The 12,187-nt window shown below is 35.3% G+C and overlaps 1 protein-coding gene across 6 annotated transcripts in view; it reads left to right on the forward strand.

The window, feature by feature from the left end:
* Nucleotides 1-12,187, forward strand: part of TRIM24 (tripartite motif containing 24) — a 151,443-nt gene that overhangs the window by 93,569 nt on the left and 45,687 nt on the right. For all 6 annotated transcript variants that reach the window (XR_011168182.1, XM_069087308.1, XM_069087309.1 and 3 more), the window contains 2 exons: nt 3,829-3,961; nt 10,083-10,199. Coding sequence is in view for 5 of the 6 variants with exons in the window: in XM_069087308.1 (XP_068943409.1) it covers nt 3,829-3,961; nt 10,083-10,199 (250 nt within the window). In the remaining variant the exon portion in view is untranslated. The remainder of the gene's footprint in view (nt 1-3,828; nt 3,962-10,082; nt 10,200-12,187) is intronic.

Here is a 12,187-nt window from a genome sequence, read left to right on the forward strand (position 1 = left end):
TCCCAGCCAATTCAAATTTTTAACTCTTTGTTAAGGTAGGTCTCCACTTACAGTGTGAAAGGTGTACCGTCCCAAGCTTCAGGGGTTTTGTGCAGCTGTTTTCATAGATACTTCTAGCGGTCTGGACGCAAGCTTTCAGTTCTTCCAAGGTGATGTGATCTAAGGAGAAGAGTTTATTCCTCTCCTGGCCTGTGCTCTGGTCTGCTCTGTGAGTGACCCCAATCACTCTTTTCTGCCTTGGAACTTTAAGGACAGTCCCCTCTCCACTACCTCCACAAGCTCTGTTATGCCAAGTGTTCCTCCTCTCCCTAGGATTGTGACCCAGATCCAAGTATGAACAAAGCAACAGAGTCCTGCCTTAATGCTAGCAAAGAGACCACTGTAATCTCCTTCTGATCAGTTGTTGGATCCCCTTACCATCTGTGGGCAAAGAGCTCTGGAAGCAGCTGCCACTGCTAAGTCAAGCCTGCTCCTGGTTTGCTGGTTTCAGGGCTGTGCTAGAGCCAGGGGTGGTCTGTGCTCTTCTCCCACCTAGGTCCTACAGAACTTTCCTACTGGCCTTCTAAGTTGTCTTTGGTATTTGTGGGCTGAGAAGTCTAGAAACCGGCACAGCTGCCAATGATTCTGTCCCCTTAGGCCTGACCTGGGTTTGCTGGGGCATGGTCTGTCCTGGTACAGCCCGCACTGGAATGCATTCCTCTCTTGGCTTGGTTGAACAGACCCTTTCTTGTTGCCTTTCCTGGTAGTCTTGGGTTGGAAATTTGTTTCACCTTGTCTTTATGGGTTTTGCTGCTCTAGAATTTGTCGTTTTTTACAGGTATTGGAGGAATTTGGGAGAGAACTCAGGGCAAATCTCTTGCCTTTGCTCCGCCATCTCATTTTTAATCATCTTTGCTAATTTACTAAATGTAACTTAATGTATCTCAGGATTGAATTGAGAATTTTGATGTTGATAAATATCTGAGAATTTACTTTATAGGAAAACAGGATTTAACTACAAATCAGTTTTTACAGAAAGAAATAGTTACGTAATTTAAAATAATAGTTAAGGTCTATTACTGCCCTGTGCCAATATAGGGAAAAAATGATGATATTGCCCAAATTATAGTACTCTGTTCCTTAGGCCTAAACCAATAAAAATAACCAGAGGATTACTTCATAGAATTAGCCAGTATAATAAAATTGATTTTAAGGAATAAAAAGCCAAGAATATAAACAGATATATGGGAAAATGTAGGAAGTAGGGGAAATTAGTGCTACTATATTATAGTATTAATGCAGAAGCTTTTTTTAAAAACAGAGCATTCATTATAAAAAGAATATATTATTGGATTAAAAATGGGATGAAATAGATTGTCATAGAATAAATGCCCCTTTTCCCCTACTCCCCCTGCTGCTACCTTCCCTCCAGTTTGCATTGTGTTTATCTCCTGTATGCATAGTTTTTTTAGCATGTTATCTCCTCTTTAGACTATGAACTGCACAAGAACAGGGACCTTATTTTTGCCTTTCTTTGTACCCTGTACTCTTAGAACAAGTTCTGGAACATAGTAGGCTCTTGATAAATCTTTTTTCATTTTGGCAGGGTTTGAAACAAGATTGGGGGGGGCGGGGTTGGGGCGACTGAACTGCATTTCAGCCAAGACATTGACCTCATAAGTATAATAGTATATATTTCTATAGGATTTCAGGATTTGGGGCCATTTTACAAGTGGCAGCCCTGTTGGGTAGATAGTATAAGAATTACTGTTCCTGTTTTGCAGTTAAACTGAGCTGCAGAGACAGAGATTAAATGTCTTAGCCAAGATCACTCATCAAGCCAGTGGTTGTATGCAATTTAATTACTGCAAAATTCCAGTTTTGTGATCTGATGAAGATGCCTAGATCTTACAGGCTTACCTGGACTTATGCTGTCACAACAGTTTTATTATATTCCTATATGAAACAGTGAGTTTCATAAGGACAGATTACTCCTGATCCAGTCTTGATTGGTTTGATTTTTGTATTTTCTTGCCCCTGACAACGGGTCGGGTTTTTTTATTTGTTTGTTTAAAAAATAACAGTGCCTAGTTGCTGTGGGATTTTTGCCGTTTTTTAAACTGTTCTTCCACCTTCAGTAAGATTACACCATATGCTTTTTGCTTGTTGAGGATTAGCTAGGCTGTTTTTTGAATTTACTATTTTTAACTCTACATACCTGGACTCTTTGTGATTGATCTATTTATTTGTTACTTCCTTCCATATACAAACAATTAGTACAGTATCTTTTATCAATCTTTTAAATATATGCTAAGATTTACCACTTTTGCACTTTTCCTTGGAGCAAGATCCATCTTAAAAACCATAGAATTAAGAAATACTATAAAGGAGATATTTAAATATGGCATAAAATCTAAAACTCATCTAACGGTGGATTATCTAAAAGTAGAGAAGCCAGCTCAATCTGGTTTCTTCTGGTGAAGCCCTGACAGCATGACAGTTACTGGCACATAATGAAGCTATATGTTAATCATTACTTACTCCAAACAATTTTTACGTCACTGTTTGATTCATGTAATTCTGGAGTCTGAGCTCTTTCTTTTGTGTATTGATTTGGTTATATTTTTCCATCATACTATTTTTTAGAAACTAGGAAGAAAGCTAGTTTTCTTCAGTTCACCAACCACTTAAATAAAAGAGAACTTAGAAGTAAAAAAAAAAAAAACTTGGCTTTTAATTTCATCTTTGTCCATAGGTAATTATGAGTTTGAACAAGTATTTTAGCCTTTGAACTTATGTTTTCTTATTACTAAACCAAAGTACTTGGGTTCATATAAGTTTCCAAAGGTTTTTATGTTTTTGGTAATGATGGTGCCTAGTAAAATAAGATGGAAATTTGGGGATGGTATATTTTTTTATATTAAGCTTTATATTTAGCCCTTTCCATAATTGGTTTAGCTTACTGGAGATTAAATTCTTGTGTATGAGATTGTTCAACAGAGGTGACTTACAGACAAAACATAATTATGCTATCATCTGCAGAAGGAATATTTGCAGTGAGGTAGTCGTGGAAATAGTTATAAAAATATCCTATTTGACTCATTATCAGTAGGGTCTTTGAGGTGGCCATCATAACATCCTAGATGTAGATCTGGAAGAGTTTAGATTCTCTACTTGAACTTTTCATTTTTCAGACAAAGAAATTGTGGACCATAGAAGTTAAAGAGACTTGCCCAGGTAGTAAATGAGAGAGGTAAAAAGTTCTTCAGTAGATGGCTGAGACAATTCCATAAATTTATTTTCTGATTTTAATGATGTCATTTGTTTTTATATCACTTGAATTTCCTAACATGCCAACAACCGTACTTCTATTGGACCCTTCTTATTATAGAGAAATAGTGAAACAATCATTTTACAAAGCACCTTGAAGCACTGGCTCTGTCTCACTTTCCCCAAGTCAGATCCCACACCTCTTAAGAGGAGGGAAAGTATCTTCATCTGTTCTTTGTACTAGAGATTTATTGTTGATTAAATTTTTTAAAGGTCCAGCTCCCTTTTAGAATAGTTTATATTATATTTTTCATAGGATTATTTCATACATTGCTGTCTTGTTTCTGTCTACTTCACTTTGCGTCAGTCCATACATGTTTTCCCATCTTTCTCTGAATCCTGGATATTTTTTTCAAGTTTTTACATCAGTATTTTACCTCTAGCTTATAGTTTCATTGGGATGTGGATGAAACTGTTGCATTTTTTTTAATTACTTGATTTATAGCAGCGTAATAAACTTTTTTCCCCTCTTTTCCCTTATTACTAATGGGAATTCTATCTCTTGTTGTCTCTCTCCAGAAGCTGTTGGTGTGACCAGTCAGCGACCAGTATTTTGCCCTTATCATAAAAAGGAGCAGCTGAAGCTTTATTGTGAGACCTGTGACAAACTGACATGCCGAGACTGCCAGTTATTAGAACATAAAGAACATAGGTATCAACAAAGTAATATGTAATTGAGGTTGAGCTAGAACATTTAATCTAGTTAGAAAATAAATTCCTCAATTGTACAGGCTTTAACTTTCCTTCTTGCTAAAGTTCATGAAAAAAATGGCCATTGAATGGTATGTTTCCTTTGTTTGCTATCATCTTAGGTATTTTGAAATTGGTAATCCAGATGTGATCTGAGGCCAAATAGAGTTAAATCAGATTATTTTCTATTTACTTATTCTGTTCTCTTTAAGAATATAATCATTGTTTTGTTTCAAGTATAGTTAGTGGTATTTCAATTAGAAATGTTCTAGAAATTTAGAATCTTATTTTGAAACGTGATTTTCATGTTTTGAATCATGGCTCCCTAAGCATAACTACATATAACGAAAACCTGATATAATGTGTTTTATTTATACCAGTTGAACAATGAAACTTCCTCTTTGTCTCCTTGGTGTTATGCCAGTCCAGTAGGAACTTTAAGCACTTCCTATGTAATTAGCATTATGTTCTGGATCCTTTTCAAGGCTAGAACCTAAGAGTCCAATTAAAGAATTTTTCAATGAAGATTCAAACTAAAATTGTCTTCTTCCTTAGAATAAAATAATTCCCATATATGCAATTTTAAATAGTAAGTTTGTGCCTCTAAATATTGATCAAAATAATGTGCAATTAAATTTTTTGACTTGTTCATCATGGATGTGCAGGGCCAGTTCTGCCTTTTGGCAGTTGTGTAGACATTATAGATGCTCTAAATGATCAACTAGGGAATGGATCAGAATTATACATTATCTAGAGGTAAAGAGTAGTCATGTCACTGTTTCTGTCTGGCCATTTGTTTCAACACGGTTGAATATGGTTCACCTCACCATTAAAGGTTTACCATTTCATTTCCTTCTGCATTTCCAAAGTTAGGGCTATTTTTTATATTGGGAAGATATAGAAGAGTATCTAGCAATAAGGCAAGTTAGACCAAAGAACTAGCTAATTTGATGAAAAAATAACAATGGCTACCACTTAAGTGTCAACTCACAAGAAACATTTAGTACCAGTCACAAATGCTTTGTGTTGAAGAGCTTTGTGGTACTAATCATATTAGCATACTCACCATTTTATGTTAGAAAATACCAATTAATAATCAGATCTAATTTTCTAGTGATTTTTTTTTTCTATATAAGATCTTTTGGCAGAAAAAGAACTTCGTTTCTAGTGTAAGATTAAATAAAACAATTTGATTAAAATATCATTTGTCAAAATAAATCTCAGAATAATAATACCTAATACATACGACTATTTTTCTATTTGGCACTATAACTTAAAAGGTTTAATACAGCATACAATACCTTTGGCCTTTGATTTATACATGTAATAGGGAAATAGCACCATGTGATTAAAATAGCTGAAAGTGGTTTGTTTGTTTTTGTTTTTTTTGCAAATATACTAAAAGACCACTTGTTGAGTTTCTCTTTCCTTGTAAAAGGAATTATAATGACTCCCAAATTCTGTTTTTTGAGGGCAGAAGGCAGGGCAATTTGTGTTAAGTGACTTGCCCAAGGTCACACAGCTAGTAAGTGTATCAAGTGTCTGAGGTCCTCCAGACTCCCAGGCCAGTGTTCGATTCGCTGTGCCACCTAGTGTCCCCATTTAATTCTTTTATGAGAAAGTCTTTCCGTCACTGAAAAGGATGGAATGGAAGGCCTTTCAAGAAGACCTATACTATTAAACTTTACATATGAATCAAAAGGTCAACTTGGAAGGAAACATGACAATATTTAGATGTTTATTTCAGAAGTTTCTTTGATTTTAGTGCAAATATTAATATCTTATACTTGCTTTGGAAAAAATTAACATTTGTTTTCTGATGTCTGCATTTTCCCCCTTTTGTCTTATTTTTTAAAATGTCTCCATGTGACTTTTTTTCTCCCAACTCCTATTTTATTTTGTTTTCCCCTCTTACTCTTTTTTGCTTGCTATAATCTACACTTGGAAGTTAGGGTATTGTTGCATTTTTAGTTTTTCAGTTCTTCCTAAGGCTAAGAAGCAGATGATGGTTGAAATGTTTATTTTTGAAAGTGAATCCTAGGACTGAGTTAAGTTTTTATTTATATAACATTTGAGCTATTTTTTTCTCTATGAGTCATTGATTTCCTTGATAGAAAAGGAGTCCTGCCCATCTGGTTTGAAGGAAGGCAACTTATAGAGATTCCAGTGATTTCAAAGTCATTCAACTTCTTTTGCGATTCTAGGCCCTATTTTCTAATACTGTATAGAAATGAAGCTCTTGGCTTTAAAAAATAGCACAGAGTTCTGTACTGAAGGAGGGAACAGAACAAGAACAGCAAAGTCTAAGAGGGAATGGGCACTAGACCTTTGATTACTCTGGAATTGGGAATTCCCAGGGGAAGAAACCCTCCTACCAGTACAGCTCAGGCTCTTTTCTGCAGCTTATCCAGTAGTTGCCTAGAGCAACTCAAATAGAGTTGGTCCTGTTAAAATATGCCTGCAGTTGCAGGAATTTAGCACAAAACTTATAAGTGTTTTTAGTGTCAGTCTATTGAAAGATCACTTGTGTTTTTCTTTTGTTTTTGTTTGTTTCAAATGCAAATAGAGAAGGTAGCCACCAATCTATACATAAGGATCTCTGTCTATTGACTTAGTTTTTAAAAGTAATTTTACTCATGTTATATTGCGTTTTAATTAATATTCAAAACTATTTCCACATTTTATTTTAATCTGGGTCAGGCTGCAGTCAGGAATGCTGTGGTTGCCCTTATCCCACCCCCACACCTCTGGTCTAGAGTAACCAAATGTTACATGACTAACCTAGGATCTCACAGCAATAATACGTGAAGGAGACCTCATTGAACCCTGGTATTTCTGGTTTTGAGGTTTTTTCCAATCCACCACTCCTCAAGACCTGCCTGTCTGTTCAAAGCCAGTAGTAAATGAACAAAAGGAATGGTTCTCTTTACAGATAAATATTAAGATCTGAACATCCTGGAAAGCAGGCACTAGGTAGCAAAATTAAAATAGTACAGTATAATGGAGTGCTGGATTGGGAGCCAGAAATATAGAAAAGCAAGCTTGGCCACATCAAGAGTAGCAATGCCTTGCTAACAGAAGAGCAGGGGGCTACTTTCACAAATCCCACCTGTTATCCTTAATGCAGAAGATCAAGAGATTTGTGCTAGGTAATAATAATAGGTTAGATTTGACCAAGTCCTATAGTATACAGCAATTTATTTAATATAGAGGGAGATCTTTATTGAAGTGCTTTAGGGATCCCTACCTCTTCTCTGTGTTGATCAATATTCTTTTTCTGTGACTTAATGAAGGTTCACTGGCATGCTTTTGAATTTTATGAATGATGTACTTTTAGGGAGTCAGGATCCAAAACAATTTCAACAGGATGAAGTAGTTGCTACCAAATTTAATTTGCATGAATGTAAAATTCTTCACTTTGGTGCAAAAAATAAAGAATAAAGAGCCACAACTAGATACTATTTCCTATTAGAAAAGATTGGTGGATTTCAGTATACTGCCCACTCAATATGAATCATCAGTATGACATGGCAACCAAATAATCTAATGCTATTTTAGTCTGCATTAAGAGCATCATAATTTCAAAAATATCAGAGCAGTATTCCTGCCTTGATCTGAACACACCTAGGGTGTTCTATTGAGTACTGGGTGCCTTATTTTTCATAAAACATAACCTTTTTTTGTTTCCTAACTTGTGTTAAGAAAACAATATTCTGGAAGGTGCACTAGAGATGGTCACCAAGATAGTGGGACTATGGAAGGGGGTAGGTCATGCAGGGACTTGGGAAATAATTAGCCTTGGGGAGTCGGAGAGGCATAACTGGAGGAACATAGACAGTCTTTAATACTGAAACTATAGGATAAAGTGTTTAGACTTTATCTGCTTAGTCTTAGAGGGTAAAAGTAGGAGTGGTAGGTCGAAGTTGCAGAGAGGGACATTAAAGCACAACATATGGAAACCTTCATAATGGTCTGAGCTGTTCCAAAGAATAGTAAGCTTCCTTTTCAGGTGCTCAGTGAGTTTTTTCCGTATGCATTATCGAAGATAGGGACTGCTTCTTGAGGATATAGTGTTAGCACTTTTGGTGTCAGGCCTGTGTTTAACTAGAGTGCTTCTGGCATCGCTTCCAGTTATGAGGTTCTATGAAGCCTAGACTTTCAGTACTTATTCTGCTCCTAATCTGCTACATGTGACGTCGTATGCTAAAGTAATTGGGGGTGGGGGGAGGGCTTAGATATCTCACCTCAAGATAACTTTAGAGAAATTGAGAACCAGATGTAAGATTTAATGGTTTATATGCAAGTTAGTTTACTTTTGTCTTTTGAAATTTTATAGATCAGTTTATTATTATGTAATGCATTTGTCAACATTTGTCTGATTTCTTGGGCTCTTTAATTCACCCATGGAATAATTTCAGATACCTATTCATATGTACAAGCATGCATACTGATTTAATAATACCTTTTTTCAGTGAACAGTTTTCTCACTACACCTTTCCCTCTCACTTGCTTTCTCCAGTGGTCTTCCCCCAATGAAAAAGAAAACACTTTTGACAAATAATGCATGGTCTAGGACAGGCATAAGGAACCTGTGTGCTCCTAGGTTCTCAAGTGTGCCTTTTTTTTTTTTAACCATGTCAAAGTTTTAGAGGGCAAATCCTTTATTAAGGGGATTTATTCTGTGAAGTTTGGATTCAGTCAAAGGGCTGTACTTCAGAACCTAGAAGACCATATGTGACCTTGAGGCTGAAGGTTCCTGATACCTGTTCTAGGAAAACAAATTGCCACAAATATGTTACATTCAAACCTTAAGTCCATCACTTTTCTGTTCAGCAGTGTGCAACATACTAAAGAATTGATCCTAAGGGGCCGCCAGGTTATGCAGTGAATAAGAGCGCCTGCCCCAGTGTCGGGAGACCTGGGATTGGTTCCGGCCTCAGATACTCGGCACCCACACAAAAATAACTGGCCGTTACTTGAGCAAGTTACTTAACTCCGATTGCTTTAAAAAAAAAAAAAGAATTGATCCTAATTGTGGCTAGGTATTAGTCCAAGATTTAGGTCTTTCTTTGCCTTTGCTTAGTATGTCATTATTATATGAATTGTATCGTTTCTTTACGTCATGATAGTGTTCCATTACATTTGTACCTTAAAATAATTATGGTGTATTTTAAACATTTAACTCTGAGTGGGCCAAACTAGAGTATTAATTCTAGTGTGCCTTGGAAGATGAATACCTGCCCTTTCCACCTTCTTCCCATTAAGTCAATTTAACTGTCCCCAATAGTGAAATGTATTTAAGCCTTTACTTTTAGTAGAAGATACACATTTTGTGGCATCCATAGAAATAGCCTAGAAACTAGTGATTCAACCCTCCTTAAGCCTTATTCTGATTATTCCCTTTAGCTTGCTTTAAGTATCAAGGAAAAGATAGGAGAACTCAGCCAGGTCAGATGAAATACTATACATAAGTATATTGTGGTCTTCTTGGACTAAGGTACAGTGGTATTTTACTTAGCAAAGAAGGTGCTCTGCCAAATCATGTTTTACCCTAAGCCATTGCCTGAAATGGGACCGATAAATTTATTTCATTTTGAATTATCTTTTGGATTTTTCTATTTTCAAATGGAACATATTTTTGTGATAATGAATCCACTGTGTTTTTGATTTGTCTATATGATTTTTACCATACCTGTAGAAGTTTTATCACAGAACTAGATTATTTGAAGTCTTTTTTAAAATGCTTTTAAGAAATAATTACAGGGGCAACTAGGTGGCGCAACGAATAGAGCACTGGCCTTGGAGTCAGGAGGACCTGAGTTCAAATTCGGCCTCAGACACCTAACACTAGCTGTGTGACCTTGGGCAAGTCACTTAACCCCAATTGTCCTGCCTTCCCCCCTCCAAAAAGATTAAAAAAATAAAAATAAAGTTCCCCATTACTAAAAAAAAAAAAAAGACATAATTACTTGATAATCCTTACTTGTAAACTATTGTATCGGTCTTTTGTCTTAGCTGCATGATTAGTCTTGATTACACATCTGTTTGATTTTTTTAATGTATTAATTTACTTATTTTTTCAGATATCAGTTTATTGAAGAAGCTTTTCAGAATCAGAAAGTGATCATAGATACATTAATTACTAAGCTAATGGAAAAAACAAAATACATAAAGTTTACTGGAAATCAAATTCAAAACAGGTAATTGTTGATCATTTTTATTATAGAAATATTTTGTCTTGCAATCTGTATTAACTTTTAGATCATTATTTTCATTAATTTTTGCCATGTGATATTGTTAATTTGTTAAATAGCTCTTAAAATTGTATCCAAATTTCATAATTGCTGCAATACCCACTTGTTCATGCTGTTCAAATTGTTTTCGGTTGCACAATTCTCCAGAAATGAGATATTCTTGCTTGAATATGTCCTGAAGTTTATTTATGTTCTTTTCCCCTTAGTTTAGCCATTAATGACAGCAGGTCACCATTAAGAAAATCTCGGATTTAACTGTCTGACAATTAAGTTCTTTGTGGTTTGATTAGAAGAGCAAGTAGTAAAGGGACCATGTGGGGGCAGCACTCTTCTTTATATTAGGCTATAAATGTCTGATTACCATTCTACTTTACATGATCTTCCATTTGATTTTGCAAGTCTGCTATAGGCTTAGAAAGCAGAAAGGTAAACTCAGCATTATTTGTTAAAGAATATATTTATCTCAAGGGAAGAAGAGAATAATAACTAACATCTGTGTATCACTTACTATGTTTCAGGCACTGTACTAAGAACTTCATAGTTATTCTCATGTGATTCACATAATAATTTTACAGATGAGGAAACTGAGGCTCAGGAGAGATTAAATAACTTTCTCAGTGTCACACAACTAGTAAGCATCTGAGACCATATTTGAACTCATGTCCTTCTGACTCCAGACTCAGATCCATTGTACTACCCAGCCATCCAAGAAGAGAAATTTTACAAACACACACACCATTTTACTAAGTTAACTAAAGATTAGGTGTAGTAAAGTTGTATTTGAACATTTTTGGAATTATTGTGGTGAAATAGAGTAGTTGCGCAGTATTGGAGCTTTTTACACATATTTTTATCCATACTTTCCTGATTCATTTTGCTTTATCTTATCAGGTTGTTGATTTATAAGATCTCTTTGTTGTTTAGACCCTTAAGACTTTTTAAATTTTTAATTGTAAAGATTCATATGTCTTCATCTTCCAACTTCTTTGGGTCTTTGTTTTGTGAGGTGTGTGTGTACATGCATGTGCACGCGCGCGCGTATTTAATGACCTATCTGCCCCCTTCTGTTGATAACCAATTGTGCCCAACTCAAGAAAAAAAATATTTTTTCAATTCTATAAAATAAAACTCACATAGCTCAGGAAATGGAAGCTGCCCTCTGCTCTAGCCAGATTGAAGTCATACACTATAGCTCTTTTAGAACTAGAGAAAGAGTAGATAGCTACTTATTTAATTTTTAAAAATCTGTGATTGCTGTGTTTTGGTTCCTTTTTTTCCATTTGAAACAAAATAACACAGTATAGTGTAATTCAAAAATTCTTGGTCCTCATAGACAATTTTCTGCACCTTCCATGTGAAGATGAGAACTATAATTACAGAATGAGATTTTGCCAGAAGGTATAGAAGTCCTAATGCATTTTATCCCTGAAATTCAGTAAATTCGTAGTAGTGGTAGTGGTAGTGTGATTTTAACCCAATCACTGCCGGAAAAATAAGGAAGTAATAATGTAAAAACTACTTGCTAATACATCTGTCACCATAAGACTGAATAAATCATGAAGTATAGCTAAAAGAGTTTAAGAAATGCTGGTTTTCAAATTATATGAATGAAACTAATCCATATTTATGAAATTAAACATTATTAATTATATCGTGAATCACATGAAATCTTATGTTGTACTTTGAAATTACGAATTAATAAAATTATTACAGATTCTATGAAAGTTATATGAATGATGCTAATTCATATTAAAATGATAGGAAATATCTTTAGCAGCAACTATTGACTTTTCCCCTGAAGAACACTTATTTATTTATTTATTTGCTTGCTTGTTTTTGGGGAGGGTGATTGGGGTTAAGTGACTTGCCCAAGGTTACAGGGCTAGGTGTGTGTGTGTGTGTGTGTGTGTGTGTGTGTGTGTGTGTGTGTGTGT

Source organism: Petaurus breviceps, unplaced genomic scaffold (assembly GCF_028583685.1).
Source record: "Petaurus breviceps papuanus isolate PSGF00001 unplaced genomic scaffold, PetGlider_PUasm1.0 181, whole genome shotgun sequence".
In the NCBI taxonomy this organism is placed as follows: domain Eukaryota; kingdom Metazoa; phylum Chordata; class Mammalia; order Diprotodontia; family Petauridae; genus Petaurus; species Petaurus breviceps.